Below are 15,157 nucleotides of genomic sequence, written 5' to 3'. Positions count from 1 at the left end.
CCATTTTAAAAGGTACATTAAATTTTCTACAGTTCTATATAAATCAAATGTCTGTGTTTACGCCTTTATTGAAGCTCTCTATTTTATGAGAAAAAAATAAAAAAATATCAAGGACCTACAGAAAAATTTTGGAATTCTTTGTGAGAATGTAAAACTCCAAGGATATTTTAAATTGTATCATATTAATTTGGGATACTGAATTATGCGGTTATTTTGCCTATCCAAATCTCTCTGCACTTTATTTTGCACATGGTATTAAATGTCAGTAGGCACTTCATGGTCATCCTCTGGAATTTTTGCCTGCAAGAATCTGAAGAAGATACAAAAGATAAGGGAGGATGGGAATTGTGGTTATTGACCTTAATTCCAAAATATTTCTGTTCCATTATTATAAGGCTCTAGGACATAGACTATGGGCCAATGAGATGCTACAGTTAGCATTCTTGATCAACAACCTTGAAAATTTTAGCAGGCCTTGTTCAAAAAGGGGAGCAAGTGTGAGATAATAGATGTTCTTTCTTTTTAAGATTTATTGATTTATTTATTTTAGAGAGAAAGGGCGAGCACAAGTGAGACGAGCAGAGGGAGAGGGAGGGTGAATCTCAAGCCAACTCCGTGCTGAGCCCAGAGCCTAACGTGGGCTTGATCCCATGATCCTGAGATCACGACCTGAGCTGAAACTAAGAGTCAGATGCTTCACTGACTATACCACACAAGTACCCTGATAATGGATGTTCTCTCTGTTACTGGAAAATTATCTCAGTGTGCATGCCGTGCTACGGAAATGTTGGAAAAATCTTTGTCAATTAGGACACTAATGTATTTCTCAGCTAGGTTCCATTTTTATTTTAATTCACCAATAGTCAATCACGAATAATTATTAGTAGCACATTTTTCAAGATAAGAGAAGTTTAGAACAAAGAAAATGGGAAGAAAAATTGATTGTCTTTGGTAATGACATTGTAACCAATACAGCATGGATTTAACTAAGCTTCTTCCTGCCCCCATTTTCTTTAAGTTTTGTTTTACACCAAAAAAAAAAAAAGAAAGAAAGAAAGAAAGAAAGAAAGAAAGAAAGAAAGAAAGAGCATGTGTATTTCTATAAAATAGAACTCTGTCACAGAAATACATGATTTAATTTAAAAATGTATAGCATATGAATTAGAATATCCAGAGCCATCATTTTTTAGTGTTAAAGTTTTCTCAACAGAAATGTGGCTCATGCAATCACCTAATGGATTGATACCCATGAAGTGATGAGCACAGTGCTGGTATATATTTAGAACACAATAAAAGTTAGCAGTCATTATTACCATTGTTATCTTTTCATGATGGTTATAATCATTATTGTTTAGTGTTCACTGCAAACCTACAGAAGAAAGGAACTGTGTATTGGAAAGGACACATTTGGGTTTTACTTCTGTGGTTTGTACATTGGTTCCTTACTAGGGGGGCTTGGAATAAACATAATGCTCACGAAGTCCAGATTTAGTCCTATGTAAACTTGTGATGTGCATGACATTTTTACTTTTGAAAGTTTTATATCCAGTGGTACCTGGGTGGCTCAGTCAGTTGAGCATTGGACTCTTGATATCTGCGCAGATTGTGATCTTGGGGTCCTGGGATCCAGCCCTGCTTCCGGCTCCCTGCTGAGTGTGGAGCCTGCTTGAGATTCTTGCTCCCTCTCCCTCTGACCCTCCCCCGCTCATACTCTCTATTTAAAAAGAAAAAAAGAAAAGAAAAGAAAATTTTGTATCCACTGCCTCTGGTTGGAAAATTTAAGATTCATCTATCCAAGTTCGAGGGTAGATATTTGGCTCTTTCAAATCTCTTTCCCATTTCTCAGCACCACTTCCTTATTCTGTTCTTTCAGGGTTTTGTTCTCTGTTGTACAGGGAGCCCAGGAGACCTCTGAGCAATTTGTCGATGCTTGAATATTAAAAACTGATCATAGCTTAAGATAAATACCTTTTGGTGTTACAATTTGTAGCTCTAACAAAACTCTAACTTGATCAAAGCCAAGAAGGCTGAACTTAGAAGCAAAGCCCAAGGATGCCTCTCTACCAACTTGTAGCCCTTGTCAACACCGCCATCTTTGTTCTGGGGTTCCTCCAAATTTCTCTCCACATCTTTGGTACCCATCCTTCAGTACCCTTCTTCAGCCAGCCTCATTCCCTTGGAACTGACACAGACCACATGGGCCCACCTTTATGTGAGTGCTGCTGATGATAAACTCACCTTTCTCTCTAGACTTACTGGTCTGTTGTCAGACTCTCTCTCAGATATTTCAGTGGGATTAATCAGATGAATAAATTTGAAGTGGGGCATTAGGATCCACAGCAGTTTATGTGGTACTCTTCCTGCAAAATTCCTTTAACAGCTTTCTTTATATCCCCTGAAACTATGGTAGGAAGGACAGAGGGGAAACTTGGGGAAGTCTAGTTTTTTACCACGCTCAAATTGTAAATGTCAAGTTCTGCCTCTTTTCCTGTTTTATTTTGCCTTGTCTTGTTTTCTAATCTTTCTCCAAGCAGGTAGGTAGGGAATTCATGTGCCCTTTCCCTGCACCCCCATGGAGGGAGGACCACGGCCTAGAGAAAGAGGATTTTAATCATATGATGACAGGGTTTTAGAAAGTACTTTGAAGAATATTACCTTGATGTAGCCTCTGTTCAAAACACGTTTTCAGGAGATTGAAGTAGAAAAATATGACTATTAATATGGCAGAGAGAAAAATCCTTGTAGTGTAGGATTATGAATAGCAGTGTAAAGCAGAGAGTATGTCAAGCTATTTTCCAGTATGTAATTCCTCGAGGAGGATTTGGTTTGGATTTTTAATCTCCATTTCTCCAACACCCATCACAATGTCTGGCTCATGTGATGCACTCAAGAATTTGAATTATATGTAAAATGGACAGTAGGTACCTAGTGCATTTCCATATAAAAAAGAGGGGGAAATGATTAGGGAAAGGGAGAGAACAATCTAGTAAAGGAATGATTAGTGTTTGAAGAGAAAGGAGGGAAAAGGTAAAGTGGACAGTAAAGAACAAAGAATTAGAAAGTGTGGATGTAATATTACTCCCACTAAAAACTTTCTGCAATAAATATATTTTATAATTGTCTTGAGCAAATGTGCTGTTCAAAACTAATAATTCCTTAAAAGTAAAATATCTTTCGAGAATGTTTTACTACCCTAAACACAACCAGCTGATGTAGGTCCAACTTAAGCTCTTATTTTTTTTTTTTTCAAAAAATACAGTGTGCCTACACAATTGTGTTGAAAATTCTGATGAAATTTACACAGTGCAGAGCAATAACCATTTTTGTACCTGCGAGTTAATAAAACAAACACATAATAACACTCCAGGGAAGAGGAGATACCTTTCTTATGAAACTCTGAGGAGTCATGTATTTGATATCAAGAACCCTTCTTATTCTTTTGAGTAATGGTGCTGGCAGACGTTGATATAACTCCCTGGAGCCTATTTCCAAGCCAACACTGTAACTCAGTTGAAGGAATGGGGAGCTGTGTTAAACCTTTTTAACGCAGGATTGGCATCTCAATAAATCAAGGACTATAAAAGAAAAGAATTAACAAGGAAAAAAAGGAGACTATCCCACCAAGAGGATCACTAGTTACCACTATTTAAAATCACTCTCTGTACTACACTATTTACTTCGTGTTTTTCCCTCTTCTAATAATCCCTTAACTTTTCCGTGCTTTTTGTTTCCTACTAAAGAGAAACCAACAGATGAGCATGTTTTTAAAAAATGAATAAAAACCTGGCGCCTGCATGGCTCAGTCAGTCAAGCATCTGCCTTCGGCTCAGGTCATGATCCCAGGGTCCTGGGATCAAGTTCTGCATCAGGCTCCATGCTCAGCGGGAAGTCTGCTTCTCCCTCTGTCCCTACGCCCCACTTGTACTGGCTATCTCTCTCGCTCCACCAAAAATAAATAAATAAAATCTTAAAAAAATGAATAAAAATCTATGCATATATATCTGAATAAATATATATAAATATACATATATACACATATATACAGCTAGACAAATAAATCACTTTGTTTCCCTAAATAGAAAAGAATCTTTGACTAAGAATCTGATTGAGTTCTGACCAAAGTTATTACCTCAGAGCTTCACTTTGCTTGACTCAAGTAGCAGTAGTCAAGAAGTATATAAGGTTTACACAAGAGCCTTCTCTCCGGTCCACACTGTCCAAAAGGCATGTAGCTCATACGGTGTAGGCTAATAAACTGGGTCACACCCTGCAGAGAGCACTCTATCTAAAAGTATCACATATACAAAAACAACTGATTGTAACCATACTACCTCTTTTGGGTATTGACCAACAAAACCTTGTAATATACTTAATTAATTAGTAGCTATGGAGTTGTAGTTGCCAAGAGATTTCCAAAAAGGATCATCTAAAGCAATGGAACTCTTATATCTTTAAATGATATTAACTGTTTTTTAAAAATGTCTCTCCTAAATTCCCACTGTTGGCAGAAATCTACTATCTAGATTAGTCTATTATTGTCTATTTAGACTAGACGTAAGTGTTACAATCAATGGGTTCTGTGTTTGTACATGTTACAAGGTTCTCCCACATATGGGTATGACACATCTTAGATTTTGGAAAGGAAAGAAGTCTAAGAAAAAAGAGCAACAGCTAACCATGTTGTCCTGTTCAAGCATGCACATGTTTTATTTAAGTATTCTCCAAAGGTCTATTTTTTTTTCCAGCATAATGCAGATATTATGCTATCCTTTGAAATAAGATATATGAATTTCAAACAAAATTGTCAAAAACAATGATCTTGGTTACTCCATATGGTACACAGAAATAATTACATTTCACTTACAATACAGATGCACTTAACATACAGTCATCAATAGTCATTCACCACCAACACAGTATATTTTTAAATCACCTAAAACACCAAAAAGTTTTTTTTTCTTTTCCAAAAATCTAAAGGAATTAATAGTTTGGGATAAATGATAAGTTGAAAAGGAGATAGAATTGTCAACTGAAATAATCTAACTGCATTTTTTAAAATGTAGTATTAAGAACATGAAAATAGAACTTTTCATTGGGAATCAAAAGACCTACGTATTCCTGATTGTGGTTTCCTTAGTCTACTTTTTAAAAAAATTTTTTCAACAAATGCCATCAAAGATGTTTCACTATATTTGCTCTAGAAGCATAAAGTGACATGAGGCAGGTGTTAATATAATTGTTAATATTCACGCTCCAGGAAGATTAGTAACTTTTTAAAAGACATACTAGGAATAAAGCCAGTTCTTCCCGAGAGATAGTAGAGTGTATCTTACTTTTATTCAGCAAATGTTTATTAAGATCTACCATGTGCACAGCACTGTTCTAGAAGCTATTCTAGAAATGGGAAGCAAGAATTTCTGGCTTTACTTGAAAATGGTTGGATTAATTCCTTTTTATGATAAATTATGATAAGCATTTTAAAATCTCTACAGTAGAGGGATAATTATTAATTCTTTCCATGTATGGAAGCTAAACGTCATTTCTTACGGTGGTGGTTTGGAATGAAGAAAACTTTTCATTTGACATTAAACTTTTTTACACTGTCACATGCAGACAAGTCTGCTGATATATTTTAAAGGTGAAAAGGTATAAAGACTTTTCACTTAAATGTACACAGAGATCAACTTTGCATCATCAAACTCCTGTCCTCCTGGTTTAGTGGAGAAAATTGCTCCTTGCAGTATACAGGAGACTTTCTCAGATAAATTTGTGCGACCTTCTCCAATGGCGTAGAAAGCGTGCTTTCATCAAACATTGCTACATAAAGCACTCTAGTTCTTAATCTCTGCATTTCAATTCACATTAGTTATTCTCAATGTATTCAAGATCTAAAGTAAAATAAATAATACATCAAACGATATTCTGGGATCACTGATTTTGTGATATTAATCCCAGCCTACTCTTTGCCTGAAACACATAGTGATATATCCAGTGTCTGGGCTTTTCCCTAATAGCAAAGAGGTTAGAGATCATTCATAGATGTCAACTCCTTTTTCCTAATTTTTGACAAGGGGATTGATGATAGTAATCTACTTACAAGGTAATATGTTGGGGAATACAAAAGTAGGAAAGTCATTTGAACTACAAAACGTTAGTCCAGTTGAGGACGACAAACCCAATAGAAAGGCGCTATAGAAGTACAAGAACAGGTAATGCACTGTCACGGGGACACAGTCGACCAAAGGATATTACTGAAAAACATTTATGGCACAATAGTTTTGGATTAAAAAGTTATCTAAAACCTGGCCACACCAGAAGTGTTTCTATGAACGTGGCTCTTACTGTATCTATGAAGATCTGGAAAGTACGACAACAAAAAATCCTGATTCCTGATACAACAGGTGTACAATGAATTATTGCAGTTGTAACAGTATCTAGGTGCAAGGTAAAACGATAATTAATACTGAACTATCTGAACACTTTAGATTTACTAATGAGCATCCCCATGAGAAATACCGCAGCTCTAAAAGGAGTTTATTGGCACAGCCCACCACAGAACATGAACAATCAGCTTGTTGTAAGTGCACAGAAATTCCCCCTTTCTACGATTATAGTTTATCATGCCTATTCTGAAGACAACATAAGGACACTGAAATCACTGCTTCAAAGAATTCTAGCATGCATTATGATGGTTTCCTTCAGTCAATACAAATGTGTCGTAGGAGTTTTTTTTTTAACACGTAATAATCTTCATCATAGCCAATGTTCATGGTTTTAACAGGAAAAATTTTTATCAAAATGTTTTCCATATTTTTTTGTTTTGCATTCAACTGGAACATTATGTTCAAAGATTTGTTTTATTTATTTTATTAAAAAAGAGTTCAGATCATAAGAAGCATCAATAGGTGGCATTTCCTTGTGCTCATTCACAAAGTCAAAGGGTCACAGACTTCTTCCTCTGTATAACAGGTCAACTTTGTCTAGAAATGCCATTTGGTGGTTTTATTTCCATCCTCAGGTTTGGAAGCTTTGTTTTTTATTTCACTGCCAACCTTCTTGCTTTGCTGTTTTCATCTGCAAAAGGTTTATTTATTTCTTCTTTCTTCCACATTGGAATTCTTTCCACAGCCAGAGCTCAAATTTTCTTAGACCTGGTTCCAATTGTCTTACAAAGCAGACACTCTGACAATATTGCCTCCTGAGTACTCGGGAGATTCTGGCCTGTCGTCTCCTTCAGGGGTGGTCACTGGAGGTGTTGGGATGCTTATTATTGCTGTAGTCACATAAGGTTGTTCACAGTTTAGCTTAACACATTCTTCCATTTTGGCATTTAAACTGGATCGGCTGGTGAGGAAGAAACAGATTTTAAAAAGTAAGTTGTTTACTGAAACAATGTTTTCCCTACAACTGAGGGATGCATTTTCATGTCTATCAGTAACATGTCAAATATCTGAGACCAGTCACCATGACTTTTTTAAAAATGAAGTACCAAACCTAATAATATATGTCGAAGTGAACATTAGCCAGGTCATTAACATTAACTAAGTGTCTAAAAGCCAGCTCAATTTGGTTCAATCGGTGTTTCTCAAAATGTTTTCTACAAAAATGCAAGAAAGAGAATCGGGTCAGTTTTGGAAAGCCTGGGTCGAGCAAAGCAAAATCGTTGTCTTTAAGACAGGACCTCTGAGAGGTTTGAGATGCTCATGTGGAAGAGATGCACCTCAATGATCTGTGAATGTGTTTCAGTTCTTGTCACCACAGAGTCATTTTACTATCTTGTCTCTTGGGGAAAGACGATGCCCTTAAAGCTCTTAAAGCCAATTTTAAGAACTTCTAAAAAATTAGCCATTATCGATAATTCAAGATTTTCCCAAGTGGTATTCTTGCATGAGTTTTATACTCCATGGGGATGGAGGGAAAAGGGGAGAGGAACAAGGAGGGTATACCATAGGATGATAATTGCTTAAATCTAATTACCTTATTTTCATGGAAATCTTATTTAAGATGTTTATTTTTTAAGATTTTATTTATTTGAGAGAGAGAGAATGAGAGATAGAGAGCACAAGAGGGAAGAGGGTCAGAGGGAGGAGCCCGATGTGGGGCTCGATCCCGGGACTCCAGGATCATGACCTGAGCCAAAGGCAGTTGCTTAACCAACTGAGCCACCCAGGCGCCCATTTAAGATGTTTTTGTCTTAACATTTTCTTTCTGAACAATTCTCTGCTTTCTACTTAATTTTGGAATGGATGTTAAAACAATGCAGAGGTAGAATATCTTAGAGACAGAAATCTTTCATTGTTCCAAAATTTAATATTCTGGTCCCAGAGACATCTGATTTATGTAAATCAACATAGCCTGAATTCAGAATGTCATCCAGGTTTTTCACAAAGATTGTTGAGTGAGAACAAAGGAGCAGCACTGAATTAATGGATTGTTAATATAAAAACATAGCTATTTAATTTGAAGAACAAAGCAAAATTATGTTGGCAGAAATTGATTGTTTTAATGAGTTGTATAGTTTAAATGGATTCCTTTTTATGACACATACATGTTTGTGGTAAAAACAAATAGCAAAGAAAGAGAAGCCAAGGCAAATGCCAACAGAAAAATTTCACTTCAATTGTCCATGAACGAACCAGACGTGAACAATTTTAGCATTTCACTTATCTTTTTTTTGTATTGGATTGATTTTTGTGTTTGTTGTGGGCCAAAATATCTTTATGATCAAAATTATATATTGATTCAAGAGATTTGTGTAGGCATGGTTTTCTTTTTCACTCTTACATTGAAGGTGTTGATGTACTGTTAGGCACTGCTGAGTAGTTTTCAATGGGATCAATGTCAATTTAATTTGTCTCCGCTAGTAGTGTTGACTATCTATCACTTCAGGCTCCTTGCATTTACAAAGGGGGCTCCTTATAAAGCTGTCTGCTCAAATAGGAAAAAGTTGTGGAGTGAAAGAGGCAGAAGTACGGTTGTGCATGCCTGACCATCTTGGCTTCCTTTTACACGCCATGCTATACAACAGCTACGCCTGACTCCAGGAGTGTCATAGCGGATCCATTTTCCTACTAGTTACGTGGTATTGGTCTTGTCTCATTCTAAACCCTAGGACCTAGGATTTAGATGCCATGGTGCTTCTAAGGTATATTAGTTAAAAATAAATAAAGAAATAAAAAGTACTCTCCCCCCCGCCCCGCCCCTCCCCGCATACCCAAAATTGCCAAATACACCCAAGCAGCAACGTGCGTGCAGGTGCAGATACGCCCTGGGAGGGAGCACAGGTGTGTATGCCCACACACATTCACCTCGGGTACCTGTTAGACAGCGGGGTTCTCTCCACACATCTGATCTGGATCGTACTGAGTTCTTGCACACTGCCCCGGTGGCTTCCGGAAACATTGGCATTTGGGATGCGGAAGGTTTTTTTGTGTCGTCGTGAACAGCAAGTGCTGGTGACTCCTTGCGAAGAGAGAGAGGGGCTGTGGCTTGAAGGCCGGTTTCCGGTCACAACTTCCATGCAGCTTTCCTCAAAGACCTGCTCATCCACAAACTCGTGATTCTGTTCCGCAGCGGTGAGAACGCAAGAAGGAGGCAGAGAAACGCATTTTAACGTTAAGAAAGGAGATGCATGGCTTTATTTTTAAAAAAACTCAAACATGCCCGTACACTGAGACGACCCACTGGGCAACTAAGACCATTTTCATAAAGCCTGGACTATTGAAGTCACCTCATGCTGGCGTTTGTGCGAAAATAAAATCTCCCTAGTCAGCCCTCGAGATGGACATCTGCAGGCTGATTTAGGATCTCTTTATGGACTAACTTGATCTCGAAATACCACGTGTTAATTGAAACATCATTTCTGGAAAGGAAAAAGAAAACTCTTGAAAATGCATATAAGACAGTGCTGCTCACGGTGAATGTGTCAATTCACATGGACTTTTCTTTTTTAAACAGGTTGGAATTATGGAAAAGAGACTATTTTAATAGGATGCCCCAAATTAGATTGTCTGTTATATATTAGCAAATATTTTCATGTGGGGTTGAAAACATCTTTTAATTAGAAAATGAGATCCCGAAGATACCTTCTATTTCTTTAGAGGCTCCTCTGAAATTCCCAGTGTATAGACAAGTGACTTATTAGTTAAATAGGTAAAATACTGCAAAATGTGCCACTTTGTGTTTGATCCAGAGGGGTTAGCACTGAACTCGGAGGTCTCCCTTATCTTCATGATACAGCATCACCTCTCCCTCCATTCAGAGTCCTTCCAGCCAAGAGGCACACAGTGACGGGCATCATTTCACATGCCACATTTTAGACAAACCACAGTGCAAATTTTGCTTTTGGAATATTTAATAAAGCATCACTTCCTAAAATGCCTATATAAGAATTCCACTCATAAAGATAAGGGAAAACATTTTGGTATGAACTGCAGGAAAGCGACTTCAATTACTATTTTTTTTCTTTGTGTAGGTGGGAATAATCTTGTAATGGAAGGCTTTGCATATGCCAAATTCCACGTAACCATCTCTCATCCTAAAATATTAGTGAAACAATGGAAACAATTCACTGGCCAACAGCAAAAATGTATTGTTTTCGTTACTCATTTTGCGATTTCTTTGCTGAGACAAGCATTTTGAAGTAAATGAAATTTAAGATTCCACTGTTTAAAGTCCAGAGAATAATATGACCAGATAAGACAGAGTTTCATTAAGAAATGAATTTCAATATCAAATCTTATGGAAAAAATATAGCTCACAAAGGATTCACAATCTGTTTTCTTCTTTTACAATGCACATTTCACACACATAATACAAGTATATAATACATGAGATTCTAATTTATCACATCAGTGACTGGAAGTGAAGAAGTCTTTCCGCTGCTGGTTATTTCTGTAGGTAGGTTAATTTAAACAGTAATAACTGGTGTTAAATAATTTTTTATTTAAGAGGTAAAATAGTAAAAATAGAAGGTAAAATAGTAAAAAATGAAAATAAAAAAGCACGGAGATAAATATACCTGACTGTTGATGTTACCGTTTACCTTTCAAAGAGTTATCCTAAGCTATAGACCTTATCCTGTAAGTTATGGATCGTTAGTTACAAAAGCAAATATAGGGCGCCTGGGTGGCTCAGATGGTTACGTCTGCCTTCAGCTCAGGTCATGATCCCAGGGTCCTGGGATCGAGTCCCGCATCGGGCTCCCTTCTAGGTGGGGAGCCTGCTTTTCCCTCTGCCTCTGCCTCTCCCTCTCTCTCTGACACTCATGAATAAATAAGTAAAACATTTAAACAACAAAAAAAATTAAAAAAATAAAAACAAAACAAAAAAACCAAATGCAAATATAATCATGTAACTACCCTGTTTAAAGCCCTCAAATAACTTTCCATTTATTATGAGATAAAGATCAAAATTCTTCACATGCCTTCAAAGGCCAGCCATTATCTAGACTTCCTCTGTCTCCTCCTGGGTCATTCTACTCCCTGTCTTCTGATCATCCTCAAGTTCTTTCAGTTCCTCTGGGGCCAAGTTCCAGCCTTTCTCTGGTGCCCACATCACCTTTTAGCCCCTTCATTTCTTTGTCAAATAGCTCCTAGTCATCCTGCAAGTTCCTCCAGGAAACCTTGTCTGACCCTGTCTCCTCATGGCTCCACCTTCTTTGTGTCTCTGCACTGGGGCCCTATTTTTCCTTCTGCGCTCATGACCTTTCTCCAGGAACATTGGTGTTTTGGCCCATCCGTGGAGGCTTGATGGTGGCAGAGAGCACATCTGACTTCATGGTGTCTCTAGGGTCTGGCTCACTGTCTACCAAGTAGTAGGCAAGCAATACAAATTTGTTGAATGACTATATAAGTAAATGAAAAAATGCACGAGTGATATGTTGGAATTGAGAATACTAGGATGTACCTCTGGGGAGTGAGTGAGCAGAACTGATTCCAATATGGTGAAAGTTTTGTTCTGCTTTGTAGTCAAAGATTGTGACCCCTTTTGACAAGCCAGCTAGGGAATCGGTGCCTTTGCTAACGTGGAGATCTGAGAGCTTCTAAGCAGAGAAATGCAGACTCAAGCCTCAGCTCCAAGGGGCTTGCCAGTGATGAAATGTGTCATTTTTCCTATGGGAACACAGTTTTTTATTACCTATCTTGTTCATTACAACCTGTTAATGAAAGAAAAGCTTATATTCAGTTAGTCTCTATTTTTTTGTTACTGCTATTGGTATTCCTTTTATCTCGATGTCAGGAACACTTGAATTACATTGGTTTTCGTTTAATCAGCATTTTCATAATTGGGAAAAATGATATTTTGTAGGACCTGCAGTCACCTCTTGGGAAACAACTTTTCATCCGCATCAAACTGACATTTCAGACTAAAGTTAAGATAACCACTAAAGATAAAAACACTTTAGATAATTCTCTAAAATACTTTCCAAGTTGAAACGTCACTCTAGTATTTCAAAGCAATTTCAAATATCCGTGGTTTTTTTTTTTTTTTTCATTTTTAGTATATTTTCCAGTAATGTAGACAGTGAAATCATACTTGGGAGCATTAAGTATTCACAAAAGCAAACGGGATTACTTCCTCAGCACAGGGGCGGACAGTCGCGCCTTTTCCTTACCGTAGTTTTTTCCAGACAGTGAAGCAGGTGGTGGTGCTGGGTTTCAAAGCTGGAGCCGGATTTGCTAACAAAGGCCTGCTCATCCTCTGAGGACTGTTAACACACAGAAGACAGAAGTGCTTTCTATTTTATTTGCAAACAATGAGAACCTCAGCTACACATTTCCACAGAGAGATCTAGCCTATTTCCTGAGATTAAATGGCATTTTAATTTTTTTTTTAACTAAAAAGGGACAAATGTGCAGTTGCTTTTAATTTTGGTAATCAGCCTTTATGTTCCTGTCACATTAGCAGCCTGGCCTTTTAGACTTGCCTCTCTGAATTGAAAATTTAAATAGTTTTTCCTCATTCATCTCCCAACTACCTTTGAAAGCCTGGGAGCTATATTTTTTGGATAATAAAATTTAATCTAGTACTTAGATAATCCTGAAACCATGATCATGCTCACCTACATAAAAGCTATTTTGATGGCACGATGACTGGAATCCTAAATATGAAAGGACAGTTTTGAGGTAAAAGTTACTGTTTCTCTAGTATTTCATACCGTGTGAGCTTTATAACACTGAATGGTGTTCCCTCTCCATAAAGAAATAAGACATCTTAACCCGCTCAAACCAATTTTAAAGAACATAAATAGTTTTGAAACAAAAATAGGTATTTGGGTTGAGAATTTCTGACCTTTCCCTTGTTTACATAAGATAGTAAAGAAGTACTGCCCAATCACGAGTGGGAGTCTTGAATCCGGCAATATTTCATAACCCGCTACAGCCAGTAAGACGGTAGAGCGCGAGGTTATTTAAAGACGACTCTTTCGTTGTTTGAGTAGCCATTTTCCTAATTACCCACAATAAAGTTATACGGTTAAATAGAAGTCAATCAATATTACACTGATAAATCGAACATTAAAACAAGTGAAACGCTTGACCGTACCTGCAGTTGATTACTGAGTAAGCCATTCCGTTTGCTCTGCATGTAAGCGTTGGCGCTTCCGGTTTTGGCGGCCCGGATCCTGGCCAGTCTGGCTTTCTAGAAGCCAGAAGAAAAATAAATGTTGTGTTAATACTTATGAATTGTTTTCTACAAACAGTGAATGCACTCTTGTGTCATGCTAATGTCAGAGTACACAATTTTTAAAGTATGCTAGCTTTTCACATGGAATTATTGGAAAATTACATTTTGACCATTGGAGTACTTTATTTTCGTTAACTTCTTCAGTAAGATCCATTAACTACTTTGGAGTTGGGTTATGCATTTAAGACTTGTAATTAAGTCGTTAGAGTAAGATCAAGTTATTTCATTATTGTTTCTGTCAATTGTGTTAAGAGAAAAAATGGCAGCATTCCTTTATATTTTCACTTATCCCAATCTGAGTAACTTAATGAAATGAAGACTTAGCAAACCAGCTTCCAAATCATTTTCATTTAAACTAATGTCCTTTTGAAAATAGCAAATACATTCCAGGAACCAATTGCCTGCTTCCCTCCTTCTTTCCTTCCCTCCTTCTTTCCTTCCTGCCTTTTAAAAGGTTAAAAAAAAACAAAAAAACCAAAAACAAACAAACCCTGTACTCTCAAATATCAATTTATTTTTTGCAATTATTTTGTTAAATTGGGCGATGTAGACCCCATGCTGAATAACATGGAGTCTCAAAAAAAAAAGAAAAATTCTTGATTTATTCACTTTTTCTACTGACACTGGTCCATACTAGAGCATGCTTATCTGATTTCTATTTTTTTAAATATTTTATTTATTTGTTTATTTGACAGAGAGAGACACAGCGAGGGAGGGAATACAAGCAAGGGGCGGGGGTGTGAGAGGGAGAGGCAGGTTTCCCGCGGAGCAGGGAGCCTGATGCGGGGCTCCAACCCAGGACCCTGGAATCATTATCTAAGCCGAAGGCAGACGCTTAACGACTGAGCCACCCAGGCACCCCTGATTTCTAGTTCTTTCTTGAATTGTTGAAATGAGAGCATAGTGAGCCACTCCAAGGAGATTTATAACATTATTTTTTAATTTTAAAACATTTATGCATAGAGAATGTTCTTCAATTTAGAGGGCTTAGGGTGGTTACTTTGATTGCTCACAGTTACAGTGAGATCACCAAAGTGATATTACTGAGCAAACTGACCGTTTAGCCAGATTTCTGGTATTCCATTCTCCTTTAGAATCGCTGTTGTATCTGGAATGAGTCATGGAATGAATCTGGTTTTCACTTCCTGGAGGGCACTATTTTGGTGAACATTCTGTTTGTATGATTGTATAGCTAGTATGTAAGAAAACAACTGGGGTGGTTTGGTTAAGTTCAGAATTACCCCATAAAGACTCCTTCTTTACCATTCTAAACAACCCAGATAAATATTATCTGTAATCTCGAGCCCTGGGATAAAAATTTTTAATAAAATTTTTAATAAAAATTTAAAAATTATCTAGATTTTTAAAAATGGAAAATGAATATATACATATGACAAAATTTTATTAATTTTTCATAAAAATTTAAAAATTTTCTAGATAATTTTTCATAAAAATTTAAAAATTATCTAGA

General features: G+C 37.0%; 1 protein-coding gene across 1 annotated transcript in view; it reads right to left on the bottom strand.

Moving 5' to 3' along the window:
• Positions 1-4,688: 4,688 nt before the first annotated feature.
• KCND2 (potassium voltage-gated channel subfamily D member 2) overlaps positions 4,689-15,157 on the bottom strand; it is a 489,380-nt gene continuing 478,911 nt past the window's right edge. Inside the window, exons 3-6 of the mRNA XM_073899120.1 lie at positions 13,546-13,641; positions 12,617-12,709; positions 9,318-9,562; positions 4,689-7,344 (exon numbers count right to left, since the gene is read on the bottom strand). Coding sequence (XP_073755221.1) covers positions 7,167-7,344; positions 9,318-9,562; positions 12,617-12,709; positions 13,546-13,641 — 612 coding nt within the window. The 3' untranslated portion in view covers positions 4,689-7,166. The remainder of the gene's footprint in view (positions 7,345-9,317; positions 9,563-12,616; positions 12,710-13,545; positions 13,642-15,157) is intronic.

The sequence above is a fragment of the Callorhinus ursinus genome, unplaced genomic scaffold (assembly GCF_003265705.2).
Source record: "Callorhinus ursinus isolate GAN/ISIS: 27379988/994484 unplaced genomic scaffold, GSC_fseal_2.0 scaffold12, whole genome shotgun sequence".
Classification (NCBI taxonomy): Eukaryota; Metazoa; Chordata; class Mammalia; order Carnivora; family Otariidae; genus Callorhinus; species Callorhinus ursinus.
Note: the sequence above shows the minus strand (reverse complement) of the source record. Positions and strands in the feature narration are given on the sequence as shown.